Source organism: Rhamphochromis longiceps, linkage group LG15 (assembly GCF_057381845.1).
Source record: "Rhamphochromis longiceps isolate RC_006_pf linkage group LG15, R_longiceps_female_GT1.1, whole genome shotgun sequence".
Classification (NCBI taxonomy): Eukaryota; Metazoa; Chordata; class Actinopteri; order Cichliformes; family Cichlidae; genus Rhamphochromis; species Rhamphochromis longiceps.
The window spans coordinates 11,435,154-11,455,057 of NC_140571.1; the positions used below are offsets into that span (position 1 = coordinate 11,435,154).

Genomic DNA, 19,904 nt, shown 5'->3' on the forward strand with positions numbered 1-19,904 from the left:
ACAGGAACTTCAAAGATAAAAGTTTGATAGGCAGGAAATCAAATGTATCTCAGCATTGAATGCAGTGTGTCCTTAAAAATAAGGAAACCGGACAAGTGGAAGACACAAGAAGTGGTAGGCCCAAAAGAATATGTACAGCAGATGAATAGCATCTGAAACTCATGTCCTTAAGATATCCAGCAAAGACCCGACACAGGAACTAAGAGATGCATCAGGGATCTTGTCAAAAATGATGGAACTATGAATGGTTAAAAGTACTGTCAGGTTTAGGCAACAGCTTCATTTTTCAGCATTTTAGTGATTGCAAACACACCCAATGAAACGCTATCAATCATGGATTGGCATCCCCAGAGCCCAGACCTTAACATTACTGAAGCAGTGTGGGATCATCTTAACAAGACTGGAACAAAAGGCAGCGAACATCCAAAGAAGAGCTTTTAATGTCTTTCAAGAAGGCTGGAGAACTATTGAAGACTGACAGTAATGACAGGAACAGCTTGTCTAAGAGAGTTCAGGCTGTGTTTAAGAATAAAAGCAGCCATATCAAATTCACTTTAAAGCTTTTTAGAATTATATAAGGCAAAAACTGTATTTCCACATATGTTTGCACATATTTCTATAAATCACAGCATCTATTTCCTGGCAAAATATTTAAAACAAAAAACAAGCGTGTGGCTCAAAACTTTAGCACAGTATTGCATGTTGCATGAGAAAATATGAAAATCTAGTATCAGGTCTAAATCTTAAATTAATAATAATAATTGCATTAGATTACACAATACTAATAATACAAAATGACTACTTTTCCCTTACTGATTTGTACCGAGAGAACAGCTGTGGAGCCCTGAAAGCACAAGAAGAAATGCAGAGTGTTTACTAATTGTTAAGGAGCTAGTTTGTGAACAGCGTTTAGAGGCATGAAAGGAAAAACAGACAAAAAAGGCGAAACAGAAATCAAACAAGCAGCACCAGAGTCCTTTTTTAATCAGAGAAGTGGTTTTATTCCACAGCTTAAATCTCTACTCTTGCAGACTGCAAGAGTAGAGATTTAAGCTTTGCTTTGCTCTTCAGCCTTAACAACATATATGTACATAAAAGGGAAACCAGTAGTTACACTGGGGCCATACAGATACAGAAAAAAAGCAGTAATCGGTGAGTGTTTGAGCTGTTAAAATGATCCTACGTGTGGAGGAAGAATACAGAGACCAGTCTCAACACGTACACAATCGATTGGAAAAATAAGACCCCAAACCTCTAAGAAAAACAACAAAACTGCACTATAGTTTGAAAATGTTTTCATCCACATCATTTTAGGCACATACTGTATATGACTGTGCAATATGGTCGCTATAAACAAAACAAATAAAACAATGAATCGGTGATGATAAGATGAGCTGCTAGCTGTGATCTGACATCTGACTGTTAAATTTGTCTAAATTTCAATCGGCTGAGAGAATCAGCACTGCAAGAAAGCTCAAGCGTGCACTGGCAAACTACTCTGCAAGTTTATATCTGGATTAGAAACACTCAACAGAAATATTCTCTGAGCTCACAAGCGTCTTCCTCGTATCCACCTACAGGCCTTGCGCCCACAGGTGAGACAGTTGGGAAGCAGAGTCCATGAGTGGGCAGTGATTTTGTTCTCTTCAGAACGGTTTTGTGCATTGGGGAGCGCGTCCCCCTCTGTGTTCCCAGTATTGTGGGGTGGACTAGGCTTAGTGGTCTGGGGCTTGGCTCCTTCTCAGTTACAACTGGACTTAGGCACTGATGATAAAGAATGCCTATAAGATGAAAAGAGTGGTGAAGAAAGTAGAGTGCAAGCACAGTAAAAGTGTCTGAAGTGAATAAGGGCTTTGTAAAGATTGGGGGAAGGTAAGGCAGATGGAAAGATGAGCTTTTAGGAAGATGCTAATTCAAAGGAGTGACATGGTCAGGGTGTTAAGATGCAGTGCAATACAAGTGATGGAGAGAGGTGAAGGTCCAGACAGGAAAAGGGCAAAGGAGTCACTGTGGTACTAGGACTAGAGTAGAACAAGAATAGGCCTTAGTTAGCCTAATACCCAGTGGGCTTTGGGTAATGGTGGCATAAACTAAGTAAAGCAAGCGTTACCATTCTCCAGGTTCTCATTGCTCTCGTAGCACCCAGAATCCCGTGGGGAGTCTCCCACTATGCTCCGACCCTCCAGCAGCAGCTTTTCCTGGGAACCTGACATTCCACTGCGCTCTGGATCGCTGCTACCTGCTCACAGAAAGTCACAGAAAGGCAAATGATTTCCTTGTACTTTAAAGTATTATTTTCTCATAATATATACATAATACATACAGTGGTCCCTCGCTATAACACAGTTCACCTTTCACTGTTTTGCTGATTTTTTTTTTGTGCAATTTTGAATGCCTTTTTTTTTTTAACAGTGCATTGTGTTCTGTGTCCTGATTGGCTGCAGACCATTGTCAATCAATCTCGTGCCGTGTCTCCTATACAGTACAGAATGCGTTCAGCTTGTCAAGTTTACATAAGTCTTCGATCGCTGGCAGTGTGACTCTGAAGTGCTGTAGTGTATGTTGTATTTAAGTTTTCTCCCCAACAAACAACAATGTCGACGAAATGTTTTGGTTTCATTCTATAATACTGGACTTATTTTTCTACGAAGGTTTGAACTTTCAGAGTGTTTAAGCAAGAGAGAAAAGTGTGAAAATGTTCATGTCTGTCTGAGAAAACTGTATAAAGTGTGTAGTGAGGGGTTTTACAGCCTTAAAACATCTATAATAATTGGCTACTTCGCGGATTTCACCTATCGCGGGTTATTTTTAGAACGTAACTCCCGCGATAAACGAGGGACCACTTTTTAGTCACTTCCTTCAGATTTCCCTTTCCCTGTTTGGCTCCTGTAATCTGCTGCTGCATAAATCTAAATTTATATTTCAGTTTGTCAGGTTTCCTTCACTGTTATCCTAAAAACTCTGGCACACAACAATATTTTGAGGTTACATGAAGATGTCCTTATATAAAAAAACCACAATCAAAAACATAAACTCATGGAAACAGTCTAAACGGTCTACTTACTGTCATACTCCTGCAGCAGCTCCACTGCAGTGAGCAGTACAGCTCTGTGCTGAGGATCGCTGATGTTCAGTTCATCCAAGTCCTCTTCTTCCAGCAACTTGAACGTGTCCAGGTCCTCGTAGCCATTGAACAAGAAAGTGGGCATGTAATCCTATTCAAGAGAAAGCAACAAGCTAAGCTCGAGGCTGTTTAAAGACCAAATAAAATAAATGCAGCAGACTAAAGAAAAATACACTGATCTCAGTCACACGACCAGGAGCAGAAGCATAAAATTCACCAGGTTAAAAAAACAAAAACAAAAAGAAGAACTTCTGTACAACAGATACTTTTCATCTGCTCATAATTTCCTGTCTCCATTTTTAAACTGCAGGGCAACATCTGAACTACTATTTTGATATTTTTGGTGCCATGTAATCACATTACGCCACAGCTAATTCTGTTATGGCTGCTAATCTGTCGACACATTTTAATGTAGCGCAACTTTTGAAATGGTGACAGATATATGAGGCCAAAAATAATAATAAACGAGCGAGCTAGCATCACCATCGTGGAGAACATGGCCACAGCTGGCTGTGACCAAAATGGCAAGCAAGATTTTGAAAAGGAAACCAACACACGTGGGAACAAGTGAGGGTTCAAAGAGTTTCATCAAAATACTTCTCAACCACAGATGTCAATGTATTACCCACCAACACAAACACACACTAAAGCAAGTCACTCAAACCACTGTGTTATCTGAAGTGACACAATGAAAGTTTTTTTGATTTTATTTTGGGATACACCCCGTGTGAGCGCAAAGTCCACTGACAGCAACACAGCGACCGCTTCCACTTTGAATATCGCTCGGTTCCACGCCTGTGCGACCCACACGTTTTTGTTGGACAAATATTGAGACCGTGTGTCATGAGCAAGACCATCAATTACAGCGCTGGAGTCCAGGGCAGAGAACTAGGTTGGTCTGTCCCGTTTCTGCTGGATGATGCGGGACTAAACAAAGGACCACCAACTAACACAAACACAGGCAGCTGGCTCCTCTCATTCACCAATTTTTTTGTGTTTTTGTGCCAGCTGAAATATGTAAACACGCTCCACATCCGAAGACTATTTGGCAGAGTCCACTGGTGGAAAACAACAGGGGTGAGGAGATTTACACTTCAGTTACAGAGAGGCCCTGTTGAAATCTGATTTTCCAGTGTAACCAAATGTTGGCCTAGAAGTTCCAAAAACACAAAGTAATACTACTACTTTGGCCTGTGACAGCTCAATTTTAGAATATTTAGTGCTTAGATAGCTTATCCTGCTGGGATGGATACTGCAACGGAGGAAAACCTGAGAAAGGCTGGAACTATAAAAGATTACTGAGGCATTCACTACAATTGATTTACATCTAGTATAAAACTGCCACTGAGGTAGCCAAAAATGATCTGAAGATAATGGATTATTTTGTCTTTTTTCCTTATTCACTAACCAACTTTCACTTTTTAGGTTTCTAGCTACTGGGCTCAAGATGACATGGCAGGCTAAAAGGAGAGATCGAGAAAAATGTTGAGCTTGAAGTTATTTCTCACGTTTTCTTTGCCATTTAAACCACCTGAAAAAATGAATGCACTGTGGTTGTATATCATGTATAACATCCGTTCCCCACTGCACAAATCTGGGAGGACATGAGCACTCTGATGCACTTATAAGAGCCAGATTCACAGCTTAGTAGCATTAATCTTTAATCTGCGGCTTGGCCACCAAATTGGAATGGGATGAAAGAGACAACACACAAAACTTCTCTCTCTATTTGGGGAAGTGAGGCCTGCTGGCTGCCCGGGTGGGAGGAAATGATATCACGCTCACAGTGATGTGTAGGTTTTGATGAAAGATGCGAACTATTTGTCGGGGTGTGGCAGTCACAGTGTGGGTGTTAATGTTTATGCGTCAGTGGCAAATCAAACATCCAAAGCTGTGCAGCCTGTAATTAGATATACTATATTTATCTCCGCTTGTCTGCAAATGTGCTTGAGATATTTGCCTAACACAATATTTTCATTTGCTTCAAAGCATTTGTTTGCTTTTACCGAAGTGCCAGATGGGTGGGCTTATTATCCAGTTAAGACAGCCGACTGATTGCAACCAGCGAACGTAACTTTTTACATTAAAGCCACTTCACTTTCAATACATGGCAAAATCTGGCTGGTAATGTACCTTGAGATCGATACGATCCAGTAGCTCCTCCACTGAAGTGGGTTTGGGTGGCCGGCCCTTCCTCCTCCTCCGAACTGGCCTTTTGGGCTTCTCCTCTTCTTCAGTCAGCACATCCACATAGATGAACTTGAAGGTGCCTACTTTGTTGTTCAGCAGGCCCATCCACGTTCCCATTGGAGGCTTGCTGATGATGTCAATCACATCCCCACGCTGGAGAAAAGATAAGTTAGCTGAGCATGACATTTTAAATTTGACCCTGAGGTTTCAAACCGCTTTGGCTGATAGAGGATTCAATGTCTCTGTGAGGGCAAGGAATATGCTGAAAGCCTATTATTACATCTGTAAATAGATTATAGTAGAAAAACTTTCAGAGTTACAAGGCAGCATACAGTATTGTGCAAAAGTCTTGAGCCATCCATCCATTGTGTGTTTTGTTCGTGCTCATTCTCATGCTGAAAATAGAGCAGATGCTTTTCTGATAAGTCAGAATAGGGCTGCAGTTTTCTGCGTGCATAATTCCATCAGTTGAGACATGATGCCAAGCACCGCCGGCTAAAATGCAGTCCCAAATCATCGCACCTTACAGATGTGCAGTGCCAGATCTTTGCTGGATTCTTTCCTATTTCTTAAAGAAACGACTTTCCGATACTGTTCATCTGCGCTAGATATTTTATTTAGTTTCACCATTTCTTGTGTCCTCCGCTTGAGGAATTTCCTCCAATTTTTTAGGGGAACACTGCACACCATGCCGGGTTATGCCAAGATAATAACGCTTTGAGAATCAGCTTGTTTGGGTAAAAATATTATTTTGTTATTATTACTGAGAGTCCGCTACAGAAATGGGAACACATTATGGGTTATTGTGACAGGCTGTTAGACTGGCTCATGCCTTGAGTTAGGAGCATTTTTATGCTCAGGTGATCGATAAGTCAGTGTTAAGTTGTAAAACAACCAACAATAACTAGACTAACACTGGACTCAAAAGGAGTGAAAAAAACAGCCACTCATTCTGTCCAAAGAAACACCTTCAGACAGTTTGGAGAACTATTGCCCAAGACCACTGTAAAAAATGAAAAGAAAATCTGGCTCCACAGTAGAAAAACAGAGATATGAAGGGTGGCTCAAAACTTTTGCACACTACTGTCAGTGTCCAATAATACCTTCAGTTTGAGGGAGTCCGTATCGTAGGGGCTAGGAGTGAAGTCTGTATGGACTCTGGCACGGCCACAGAATGGTCCTCTATAAGGAGGCTCCTCGTCATCGCCGTCCTCCGACTTCACGCTTTCTCTGTTACTGGTTGATGAGTCGGTGGTGCTCACCGTCTGACCACCTGAGCATAGAGAGGCAAAATAGTTAAAAGCTACAAAATAGTTGCCTATAAATCCATTACTAAACTTCTCGAAATAAAAGTGCAGGCCTTCCATTACACTCTACATCAATAACCATGACAATAGGTAACAGGTAGCTTTACTTTTTACAGTGATTGAAACTTTAAAACTGGGTTTTCATCACTTGTATTACAAACTATTGGGAAAAACAACACATTCCCTCTGATTCTGAGTAAAGTGTGTTGAAATCATGTCGACGTGTGGGAATATGAGAGCTAAGACTTCCTGTCTAATCATTACCATATGCTGGCCTGTGTGTCTGCTCTGTGGCTCACTGAAACTTGGCCAAGTCTTCATTTCAGCCACAGCTTGAAGTGATGCAGTGTATTTTTTTTTTTCCACAAAAAAACACAAGGTTGAAGACTCCAAATAATGTAATTAAATGAAATAGCTAAAGAGATTAAAAGAAAAAAAAAATTGAAGACTCCAAGGCCATAACACAAGGATCAGGTGGTAGGTCTGGGTATAATCATGCCACAAAAATCATAACTGAAGCAGAGAAGAACCAGCCAGCAGCAAATGCTATAAGCACCATCTAGTGTTGTGGCTGCCTCAAAACAACTATTTTTTTTGTTTAAATCTATGCAAATGCATAAATTGTCCTTATTATTTGTTGATTTGAAAGAACCTAAATACAGTTTTTATTCAGAATCGGGTAGGAAAAATATGAAAGCAGCTGTTTGCACAGTCAAACCCTTGTCTGAATAAAGGTTCTTTTAAAAGAAGTCTTACTCATTGAACTCTGTCCGCTGAGTGAACTGCGCAGGCTTTCCACAGAACCTCCGGCCTTAAGCTTCGGTTTCTCGAGAGAGTCTGTGTCAGGCAGAGGGGATTGTGGAGAACCAGGGGCTGCATCTGGACTGGACTAAAAGACAAATGGAAAGGAGAGATCCAGATGTGTAACGAAGGAAGAGAAAGGCACAAATGATTTTGCATTCAAGAGACGAAAGCATGTGATAAACAGCAGGTGGACGTATAACAACAAGAAAAAAAAAAGAAAATTACGTAAGGGAGACAATCATAGCTTGGTTAAAATGCAGGTGAGGGTATGACAGGGAATGTCAGCATTTTTTGTTTAAGCCATTAATCAAATTTTTTACCAGCTAGCAGGATTAGGGGTTAAACATTTGCGTGCGTGAGGCAAAAAACAAAAACAGTATGAACCCATTAATTTATTCACACCATAATCAAATCATTAAACATAATGAGAATAGCAAATGAGGAACACATTAGTAACAACTAGATGAAAAACCTTTGATTATTGGTCAAGTCTTCTCAGCTAAGCTTTGAATGTCTAAAAACAATAAAAACATGACATCTTTTTATTGACAGTCGGTCAAATGTTTAGTGCTGTTTCTTTTTGAAAGAAAACAGATTAGAAAGATGTAAATATTAACCGCTCGTTCTTAGCTTTAGTCATTTATGATTTTTAAGAGCACATGTACGAAGACCCATTTTCAGCTGGCATCACTCCCATGCTCCCAAGTGTCACACTGTGCTACTTGATAAAGTTTATTATGTTCTTCCTTTACCTTAGTGCAGGTCAAACATCAGGCTTTATGAGATGATTAAAATTTCTTTGAAAATCAAACGGATTTCTAAATGAAGGTAAACATATTGATGTATGCTCAATCATCCAGGTAAGTAAATCTCCAAAAGTTGATTCTGTTCATCTGGACATAGCGTTTTGTGGGAGACGCTATGCCCAGATGAACAGAATCAACTTTTGGAGAAATGAAGGTAAACTTTGGAGCAGTGATATATATTTTTATATAGTGACAGGTCAACATTTGCTGTTCGTGTCTCATAAATCCACTAGGTGGCACTGTGGTTTATCAAATAGCTGACAAACTGTAACATAGCAATTCATCTTTCTTCACTCCTCCTCAACCAGCATCTCCATGACTCATGTGAGGATATCTGGGTCACTTTGACCACCATGGCAAGCAGATGGCCGACTGCATGTTAATGACACGTCCTATGAGGTGACATCAAACTGTGGAGCTGGACAGGCCACTGGTAAAGTGAGAAGATGCCCAGAAAAATTAGGTCAGTGCAAAGGAGACGATCCTTTTAGACTCGCATACTTTAACTCTCCATCTCCTAAGTGCTGGCCTGTGGGAGGTTTGCATCACTCCCTGAGCTCAACTTGAAGCAAACACCCCACCCAAGACACTTAGTCCAGGAGGGGAACAGCAGAGAGAGAAATCCAAATGTGAATGTGACGTAGTGCTCTCTGTTTATCTTGTAACCAACATAAATACTCCCAACCCAGCCACAGCTGATGGACAGAATATGCAGCTTACTCTGCAAACATCCTTTAGATGTGTACACGATAGGACTGTTTTTTTAAAGCCTTATTTTAAATACTAGGAAAAATAAGGCCAAGATAGGGACAAATGAAGCATTCAAAAACTGCATCCACGTCTGCATCCATGTTATATTTATGTCAAACCTGCTCAGAAGGAGAGCTGCTGTACTTCTTCGACATGCGCTTCCTCATCGTCTCTTTCACTGACTTGACTTTCTTGCCCAGTGAAATCCGAGACGTAGTGGGGGATTTGACCACTTCTCTGTATATTGCCTCCTGCTCTTTACTCTGTGATCACAAGATAGAAAAGCGAGAGCAGAAAAAGACAGAAAGACAGATGAGAGGAGATGGGAATGAGACGTTACAGATTGCACAGGGTACGACTAGGACCAAGAGAGATCACAAAAACAAAAGGGAAATCAGCGCGATTAAGCGTAGCAGGAGAGTTTAGCTCGTGCTCTTCTGTTTTATTACCACTTACATTGGCCTCATTGCCTGCGTTGACCACATGGAGGGAACGGTTGGACAGGTCAAAGCCTCCAAAGCTGCATGTTCTCTGAGGGAGAGCCAAAACACAATCAAATGAGTCACACTCACCAGGCCACGTTACAGAACTTCCCCTTCCACACCCAACGAGTCAACTCACAGTGATTCATGCTCGGCACAACACGGCAGCAGTTTGATTAATGCGCATGGATGTATGGTTCGCATATATGCGAGGGCATGATGTCATATGGGACTGCAGACAGCCAACAGACATGATGTAACAAACTTTTATACTAGCTCCTCTTTAAAATTGCGAGTTATTGCTTGGTCCCAGTCAAATGAGCTGTTATATTGTCGGCTCCGAAAGGTCCCTGATATGCTCGGACAACATTAAGTTTTTCTTGATGTGGCTAAGCTACTTTTACATGTGGATATATATAGTCCTTGCATCTCAACCCAATGCAGTTGGCCATGGTTAGCAAACATGCACAACATATAGAGCCAACAATATATTAGTCTCGCCAGAAACATTTTCAGAAAGAGCCAACTGTTTCTGCTGAGAGGACAGAGAAATGTGGATTTTTTTTCTCAAGATCAAAAACTAAATAAAGGCAGACACAACAGAGAACTTCGACACGTAAAGAAAAAATAAATTCTTTCATTCGAATTGCTAAGTTAAACTCTAAACACAAAGATGGAGACACGGACATGCACACAAAGCATCTGCCAACAACGCTCACAGTTCAAGTGGGGCACGTGATGGCATTTCCCTTTTGCTTTCTGAGCAATTACAAAACTGCTCAGCTCAACCCTGAACAAGTGGGTGAGCGGTGCACATTAAGAAAATGGCCTTTCTACTTTACGTTTAATGCTGCGATCAACGCCACAGCTTTCCAGGAAACATAACCTGTTGCAAAGATGCTCATAAATAAGCCTGAATGTGATGATGGTGTTCAATGGAATGGACATGCACCCAGATAAAAAAAAAAAAAAAAGATGTTTCTTGGAGATAATTACAGAGAAAGAGAAGAAAAATAAAAATCACATCTGCAATAGAGGCACGGGCCAAAAAAGAAGACGAAAAGCAAAAACAGAAATAAGTGAATTCAAAGTTTTTGGATGAGAACGACCTCCAGTGACGTCACTAGAACACGATAGGATTCAGGTACCCTCAAAGCTGCAGGATAGCTCTACTATGTCTTTACCTCTATGTGTCACTATTTCTGCTGGTATACACAGATTATTGAGACACATCACTACTAGCAACGTGACTTTAAATTGTCCACCATTTTCGACATGTGACAGGGTTATGGTGACAATGCAGAGTCAAGTCAATAAGGCCCGAGTCACACAAGCCTAGAGACCACAACCATCTGGTAACCATCGGTCGTCAGGGCAAAATTAGTATTCCCCATCTGGTTGGCAACAACCTTTTTTTGGTCACTAGCTGATTTCCGCCTGTAGGTTGCACGGCAGTGAAACTGTGACACAAACTGGAAACCAAAGGCCTTCATATTAAACATTTCATCTTCTGAAACAAGCTGACTGCAGCACAAAGGCAGAACTTTTACTTTTCTGGTTTTCGTGGTAAGTTTTACTGCTGCTTTGGTTAGCAGTTAGCAAGTGTTTGCAAACAAGGTGGCATTTCTTATGTAAACTGCAGGCAACTGCAATCAATGCAGCACCCTTTTTGCGAGCAATTTCAGCTTAGTGACAGTGTGGAACTCTGCAACCACTCTCCAACCAGTTGGGGAATAACTGGTGGTGTATCATGTCCAATATGGTGGACAACTTTCGATCAACGTGCAAATAACCTCATAACCTCACATGACAAACCTCTATAGGGAAGGTTTGCCAAAAAGAACTAAAATATTTAAAATTCCACCAGACTACTTTCATTTGGGTTAAAGTCAAAAAAGTCATTACTGGCTTTTTACAATCACTGTATGATGATTAAGGTTTTCTGACCTTTCCATCATTTTGTTGCTATTCACAGCCTTATAAATGTGCAAGACAATAAGCATGGCGACTATTATGTCACTGAAGTTCACCTAACGAGTCAACCCATTCAATAAGTCTTTGAGTGTTATGTGCTGCAGTTATTATGAGGATGAGCAGCTCCGAGCTTGTACAACATCCCCTGCACCCACAGGGATCAGTGCGACTACTGATCTGTAAGTGCATGCGTTCCTCAGGGATCTGACATTTATAAAAGGCACTTATAAAACCTCTGCTGTAACTTAACCTCCCAAGTAGGGCACTGCGCTTTCCATAATCATTTTATATTCAGCTAAAATAAAAAGGCTTGAAGGCAAAGGCATTCGCTTAAAGGTCACCGAAGATGGCATTCTTATAAGGGCAGTTAGGTCTGACACTGATATGCCAGCTTTTGATGTTTTCAAGATAAAAGAACTTGTGCAATACCTGCATGTTTCCACACACACTATATTAAATGGGTACGTTTAATATAGGGTATGTAACAGCTGACCTGTTATCTTATTTGTGTATGTTTGTGCGACAGTCACCTATAAACCTCTGGGCTATTCTGCAACTTTGAAGCACACTGAGTCCTTCTCACACGAGGCGGCCGATTTAAACCTGTAGACCTAAACTCACAGACTTCTGCTGGATGCGCAAGAGCACACGCTTGGTGCAGCGGTCCACGCTGGCCGCCCACTTCCTGTCCGCCTCACGGTCCTCCTCCAATAGACAGCGCCGCTCAGCGCGGCTGAGTGTAACCGGGCGGACCAGCTGTGCCCAGTTGAGGTGACCGTACAGGCTCCGCTCTACCACATAGGTGATGTTGAGCTCACTGACTGCTGTTCGCCCACGCAGCCTGCGAGAGGGGAACACCCAGCCCCCTCCCCCACTTCCAAAAACCTTTGATTTGGATACATCACAGCGGACGGGGGAGGATGGGGTGACTGACAGGGGAGAAACGGGGGACTTAGCATTGCGCGAGCGCTGGTACAGGAGGTGCTTGGTGGAGTATGCATAGTTGGGATCAGGTTTCCGGTGCGTCCAGCTGCCGTGGTGCCGGCTGGCAGGTTGATGTTTGGGGCTGCCTTGCGGACCGTCATCCAGGGAGATCAGAAGGCGGGACTGGGAATGGGGTTTGGGGCGAGGTTTAGTCAGGCCATAGAAAGCATACAGGGCCTCGTTGCTACTTACCCCATGGGAGATGGAGTTCAGGGCCTTCCTCATCTCGCCATCAGTTGTGGAGCGTGACAGCTTTCCATCATCGTCCAATCCACAGCCATCGAGCTCTGAGAAGGAGGAGCCACTACCTGTCACACCAGGAATAGAGCCTCCCAGGGCACTGGAGCCTGCTGGGGTCCTCCTGGGGGGCCGGATAAGACCGTGGGTACTAGAAGACTTATTGAACGTTTTCACCAGCTTGTGTCCAGACCAGGTGTCCAAACTGCTGGAGGAAGGGGAGGTCGTCAGGCCATCTGTGTCTCCATCCAGAGAAAGCTGGTCATGGGTGAGTGAGGGCAGAGACGCCTCCTGGTTTAAAAGGGGCTTCTTTAGAACCCCAGTGTACAGAGCGGTGTTGTCTTCACAGGTGGGAGGTGTCTCCAGATTCATAAAATCTAAAGAAACACAAACAGTCAGTTAGAAAGTTTGTTACTCAGGAGGGTTAGACAGGAAAGTCTGCCTGAGTTAGCTACCCATCAAAAAATTTACATTCTTAAAATCTGAGAATCGGGAAACCCCAAAAACATTAAAACGCCTACAGCAGTTATTCGTTGAAATTAATGTAAATCCAATTACATTAACATTATTTAGCTGGTTGGAGTGTGTAATAAATCATAAAGATAATCAAGTAATCAAATGAATATATTGCTGCCAGACAGAATCACAAACCTTCGGAGGCATGTTTCTTGCCCTCCTCCACCTTGATGAGTTTTTTCCTGACCCGGCGTGTCGAGTTAACCAATTTGTGAAGCCTTTTGAATTTCACAGAGTCCTCTGATTGCTCATCATCTGACTGTTCACGAGACTGGTGGAGAGAGAGTGAGAGAGGGCTGATATTACAAAGAAGAAGACGAGAAAAGGTAGCTAGGGTCAATAAAAAGCAAAAAAAAAAAATTAATAAAGAATTAAATAAATACATAAAGAAAAAAAAAAGCTAACACTGAAAATTTCTTTCCAGTTCAGCATAACAATTCATGGTTGCAGTTGTAACAGAAACAGGTGGTTTAAAATGATTAGGCAGAGAAGGTATAACACTTGGATGAATATGCTTTGAGATTTTAAGAGATCTTTTACAACGCGACAGATTGTGGAGCTCTGTTTAGGATGGCGGCAAAGTTAGTGAGGTGAGGGATGGAGGATTGGAGGGATGGTGGCACACTGCATTGTGTGAAGGTCATATTCAGTTGAGACATGAAATGCACTAAAACAACAAACCAGGTGGCATGTGATCTGGAGGAAGTGACAACCAAATGATGTAATCAATCAGTATTTTTTTTTTAAAATAGGTTATCTTGAGTTATGTTGCCTTCAAAGACTTTGTTTCAGAGGAAACCACTATTTAAACAACACACACAGACAGACACGACTTTTTTTTTACTCCAATTTCTATTTAATTTTACTTTTTATATATTGTTTTCAGTGTTATAAATTTTTTTTTACATCTTTATTAGCGTCATTACTTTCACTGCGATTTCATTGTTTTGTAGTGGTGATGTTTCGACTGCTGCGAGAACAGATAAAGCTTTTTGTTGTCACTGTCATGGAAACATGCTCCCAGCTCACATTCATGGGAACATCTTTTGCAAAAGGACAAAAGTGTATTTATCTTTTCCTACACATAAACAACCATATCTTTAAAAAAAAAAAAAAAAAAAAAAAAAGTCAAATACTTTGCATACACACTTTTTTGAGTAAATTAACCCTCATGTGGTCAAGTGGGAAGAAAACTCACAATCCTATTACAATTTTCTTGTCCCCAAAACACAGAATATTAACATTTGCTTTTGTTGTACTAATGTAGTCATTTTTTAACCATTTTTTTTTTGTCAGTGTTTGAGATTAGAAAAGCATGCACACGCTTCTAAATCTGACAAGAATAATATGCATGCACATTTCTGCCTTTACGTTAACACGCAGTTTTATGTATCTGAAAGAGGAAAAAAGAAGAAAAAAAAAAAAAGGCTTTCCCGCCACCCTAAAAACAGACCACAGCTTGGCGCAGAGGCTGTTGACATATAGTCAGGATGATGTTAACAACTGTGGCTCAGTTTGAGCAAACATTTGACAGTGACCACAAATCCCAGACAACACCACACCAAGGCCACAACAACATGATGACTTTTCATTTTCTGCAGGTATGCAAGTACAAACCTTAACTGTTGCCAACGTGAAAAGGGAAAAACTACACATCATTCCTAAAAGTGTCATTGAGTAAGTCCGTGCTTTCCACTTCATCATTGCTTTCAGAGCTACATTTTAGGTCTGATGTAACCCTTCTTATTAATAGATAACACATGTCACACATGATCATATTTTTCATATATGTGGATATTGTGATAGACTGTGCATTTAACATTAAATCACTGAATGAAACTCCCACAGGAAAACAACTGTCCTGCACCTCTGCACGAATACAATGAAGGCCCCAAGGGTCCGATCAATACATTTTTATACTGAGCTTGAGCAGTGTGCAGGATATTTCCTTTTTTGAAACTGTAGTCTTCTGCCATGTCTGCCCAGAACACCAGACCACTCGTTTGGCGGATGACAAACCTGCAGAAACAGGCTAAGAAACCCCACTCCACTGTCCCTCCAACAACTTAACCATGTTGGTCTGACTGCTATGATAGCTTTTTCTACTTGCCATTCACCCTGGGTGATGTTTGAGTGCATTAGTTTCGTTAAATTCAATGTAAAGAGAGTCTTAGTTTAAAAAACTGGAAAAAAGTCATTTTATCATATTAAGAACTATGTGCAGCGCTAATGCCCTAGCAACGTCAGGGTTGAATGATGTGATTCTTCTTCTATTCTAATGAATAGAAGATTTAGAGGAGATAGTGACATAAATCCCAACCCATTCCCAAGAGGCACTATCCATTTGAATGACCACATAAACAGGGGAATGGGGACAAACTCAGAAAGAAAGCCTAGCAAAATGAGGACATAAATCAAGCTGGCCAAAAGGCTGCCATTTAAAACATGGGAAAAGTAAAAATGCAAACGGTGACTTTACAAACATCTATAAACAAAAGCTACGACTGAACGTCCTTTTCAGGCACACGAAAATTTCTCTGCAAATACAGAAAAAGAGCATTTACAAGAAAATCTAACAGTGAGCTCAGAAAACCAATAGAACTTACCACTATATTGGAAAAAGCAGGGCAGCACTTCCTGTGTTAATATTCCATAATTCAATCAAGCAGGATCATCAAATCCGTAGTGCCCTGAGCACATTCCCTCGCATGCACAATCCAAAATAATATCTGTGCCCCTGTGCACATGCAGGCAGACACAAACGCAGCCTATTTAGCTCAGAGGAATGAGGGACTGTTTGGAAGGGTCGTGCTTCATGGCTAGCAGAGAAAAGGCATGTTGTGCATGGAGAACAATCCCAGCGTTTGAGCCCCTCTGACCTGCCTTGGCCCCCAAATCGCTAATGGCCAGCCCTGGAATGCAGGTTCCGTTGCCGGGGCAAAAAAGACCATAGAAAAACAGCATCAGGACGGAAAAAGTCACAGAGCAACCAAAAAAAGGTTTATTGCAAACATTTCAGCTACAACCATCAGCTGTATATTTGTGTCCGTATATAGCATACAGGAATGCACGGACGAGCAAATCTACTGATCTTGGAATTAACCTAATTCTATTCACTAGAGAGGAGAAAGGGCAGTATGTGACACCAATAGAGGCCCCAGCAGAGAAGTAATATTTCCTGTAATGGCCAATTCTGGAACATGGGGCAAAGGGAGATGCATAGCTCCCCCTTTCCTGGCCTTGGGGGCTGAGTCTTTATCTTAAGTCTCTGTCTCCCTAGTTTCCTCTCGGCTTCCAGCATTTGCCTCCAAGGGCCAAACTGTGTGTTCTGCTACACAATAATCCTTCAGTACTGTAACTCTTCCGTCTTCTCTCAAGTCTGTAAAATCCCCCAAATGATCAACCATCTTCCCACAGGAAGTGAGCCGCTAACAACAGAAAGTTTCAGGAGACTGACAAGCTGATCAGCATACTGCACTACATCAAAGAACCAGATAACAGATACAGGTTATGCATGGCATAATTGACCTATTTTTCCATGTGAATGGATATCATCAATCATTACCCAGAAGAATAAATAATGGAGCCCCTTGATGGTGTGAGAAAACTGTTTGGCATGGGTCTTCATTCATAAAGTTACTGATTCAGTCATATAAAGAAACGGCAATGCAGATCTGATTTCCATATGAATGCAATCGTTACTTAAGCTGAGGAGTCACACTGGGTGAATGTGCAAAAGTCTAGAGCATTAGTCACCGAAGCATGTTCATTCACTTAAATGAAAGATTATGGTACTCAAACTCTGCTTGGACTGAAATCTGTATTTGTCTGCAGAACATGGGGTCAACTTTAACAATAAGACCACCAAACGCATGTTCATTCAATTAGGTGGATAAAGGGGAGAAACAGGACAGGTAACTGAGACTCTGGTGAAGAACCGATGGCATTTTCTTTTCAAAACAACATACGTGTGTGGGAGTTATTTTCAGAGAGCTTGGAATTTTTGTGTTTGTATAAATTCACTTCCTGCAAAGAAAAAAAAGTGGGTCACGCATAAAACTTTGCATGCTATTCCCAAGCGATGCCATACAGTACATTCTTTATAATCTGCGTGTTCACATACAACTGCCCTGACCACTGCAAGTCTCGATTCTGCATCAAGGCTGACCTCCATTTAAAAAAAAAAAAACACTCAAGCAAAACACACACACGTAGCAGCACATAATAATACACAAGAAAAGAACCGACTGATTGTCATCAAAATCCAAACAGCGGCCAACAAAGAGGTGATTGTCGGCGCTCCTACCTCTGAACACATAGCCGCCGTTATGCAGCTGACTTTCGAACATCAAGTATCCTCAATGCTGAATGCTGCAAAAGTTTTGGAGTGGATTTTGTGTGCCTCTCCACTTGGCTTTCCAAAAGTTACAATTATAACCAACTGATGTAAACAGACCTGCCCTAAATTTCCACAAGACAATTTCCCTGTCACTGCAGCAGCCAATTATGACGTTTGGTGGGACAATTTTCTAATGAGATGCCCAGGCGAGGATTAAACTGATGACTAAAATATGGAAGAGGACTTTCAGAAAATTGCACAGTTCTTGTTCTGACTGCCAAAAAGAAAGAATGAGCAGAGCCTAAGGAAAACCAGAGTTGAGCAATGAACTGAAATGTTCAGAGGCAACATCAATACTACTAGGATGCACTTGACATGGTGGAGAGAATGCATATGCAGAGGCAGTTATGTTGTAGTTTGGCTATCGAATGCAGAACAGAGAGCGAAATATAAAGGAAGAAAAAAAAGGAAATTCAAGAGTAAAGTTGAATCATTCACATTTGGATAAACACATTCACATATATAATCAACTCAATGTCGCTGTTCTACATCCCATCCTTCTCCTGTGAAAGTTTAAACTCAAAGTGAGAGTGGCTGAGGTGAGAGTGTTAAGAAGAGGGAGAGTAAAAGGGAACAGATCAAGGCTTTGATAGGCTTGGGTAACGGAGGAAGGGGCAGGGGTGAGGGTGTACTTACGTTGCAGTTTGAGGACTGGTTTAGATTGGGTGCAGATCCGTCAGCCCACTCTGCAGTGTCAGTACTGCTGGACTGTCTGCTGCGCTCATACTCCTTCAGCTACGTGGAGAAGAAGAGGTCAGAGAGGCAGAGGAACAGGGCGGGACCACCCACTCTCACCCAGCATGCTATGTCTCACTATATACTAGACTGGAAAACATCAGCAGTGTGCATTCACGAGGATAGAATGGCTACTATAGTTTGTGAACTGACGGCTGAAGCCGGTGACCATGAGGGAAATTAGCAAGGTTACTGATTTTATAAACAGGTCTCTGCATCCTTTCACCATTTTTTTTTCTTTTTCAGATTCTATGATTGGTTTGACAGAATGTCAATCATAAGACAGGTAAAGTCCTCCAATTTAAAATTAATATCCTGGAAGAAAATAAAAAGACATGTAAAAGGAAAATTAACATCTGCCTTTGGGAGAGCAATCCAGTCTTCTAACTCTGATGGCCCGGCATGCTACCCAGGAGAAAAGCACCATAAATTGAAATTGACAGAAGGGGAGGAGATGAAGAAAAAAAAACAGACGACAGAAAAGTCACAAACCAATCAACAGATATTGATTGAGAGTCAGATCAAAATGAAAGTGCATTGGGGAAAAAAATGGATAGGACAGCCAAATGAATATCCACCATGTCCAACTAAAGAGAAAGACCACAATGCACCACAGAATCCCTCCAACAGATGGGGCTATTGAGCTACTATGACCGTCAACCTCGCAAGTATGAGCTGAACAACACACCCACACACTCCAAGAGCTCACACTCCAAAATCCCTGGACTCCTCAACCTCTGGAGACACCATTAAGTCTGGAGTTATGTGTGTGCTGTGTGTGTAAAGAGGACAATGCAGGCGCAAAAAAAAAAAAAATAAATATAAAAAAAAAAAAAAAAATATATATATATATATATATATATATATATATATATATATATATATATATATATATATATATATATATATATGTAGGGTAAAAAGGGAGGGGGTTGGTTAGTAAGAGTAAGTCGTTTTAGAAAGCCAGAGCTGCTGAGGGAGTATGAAGAAAGGGAGGGTTTAAAGAAGATTACAGCCCATCAGTCGTTGGGGCATGAGGGTCGATGAGGGAGGGGATAAAGTGCAAGAGACAATGAGGGAGGTTCCTACCCGAGCCAGAGCTTCTTCTACGGTGATCATCTTCTCTTTCACCATCATCATCAGCTGGATCCGCTCCTCATCGCTCATGGTGATCTCGCTGGCCACGTAGCCAATATCTTCTCCTGATTGTGGTAAAGACCAATGAGCAAAAAGGAAAACACGAAGCAACAAATATCTGGTGAACCTAATGTGTACAATAGAGCCGCACAAACCTTTGGACGTCTGTCGTACAACGGGTTTGTGCTGAGATTTGCGGAAGTTCTGCCAAAAAGATTTGTTCTTCTTCTTACTGTCCCATTTACCTTAAGGGAGGAAATAAAAGACGAGGTTACACACAAGCAAGAAAACACAATGAGCATGAGAAATACACTAAACCGGGTTATGCACTTTGCTGTTTCAGGAATACAGGAAAGAAACTGTTCGGTTCAGTGTTTCAGTGCTTTAAACACGAAAACTAGGTCAGTCAAAACAACTCAGTTATTAAACACTAGTATGTACTCTACAATGGTTAATCCT

General features: G+C 41.4%; 1 protein-coding gene across 4 annotated transcripts in view; it reads right to left on the bottom strand.

Annotated features, from left to right (window-relative positions):
* The window catches only part of sash1a (SAM and SH3 domain containing 1a), a 174,480-nt gene that overhangs the window by 7,539 nt on the left and 147,037 nt on the right, over window positions 1-19,904 (bottom strand). For 2 of the 4 annotated variants that reach the window (XM_085383034.1, XM_085383036.1), the window contains exons 6-17: window positions 19,601-19,690; window positions 19,398-19,510; window positions 18,210-18,308; window positions 13,310-13,445; window positions 12,614-13,035; window positions 9,438-9,512; window positions 9,101-9,244; window positions 7,378-7,510; window positions 6,418-6,587; window positions 5,258-5,467; window positions 3,065-3,215; window positions 2,111-2,239 (exon numbers count right to left, since the gene is read on the bottom strand). In XM_085383034.1, coding sequence (XP_085239160.1) covers window positions 2,111-2,239; window positions 3,065-3,215; window positions 5,258-5,467; window positions 6,418-6,587; window positions 7,378-7,510; window positions 9,101-9,244; window positions 9,438-9,512; window positions 12,614-13,035; window positions 13,310-13,445; window positions 18,210-18,308; window positions 19,398-19,510; window positions 19,601-19,690 — 1,872 coding nt within the window. Of the gene's footprint in view, window positions 1-2,110; window positions 2,240-3,064; window positions 3,216-5,257; window positions 5,468-6,417; window positions 6,588-7,377; window positions 7,511-9,100; window positions 9,245-9,437; window positions 9,513-12,058; window positions 13,036-13,309; window positions 13,446-18,209; window positions 18,309-19,397; window positions 19,511-19,600; window positions 19,691-19,904 lie in introns of all 4 variants that reach the window. The other 2 variants (XM_085383033.1, XM_085383035.1) reach the window with 2 other exon arrangements.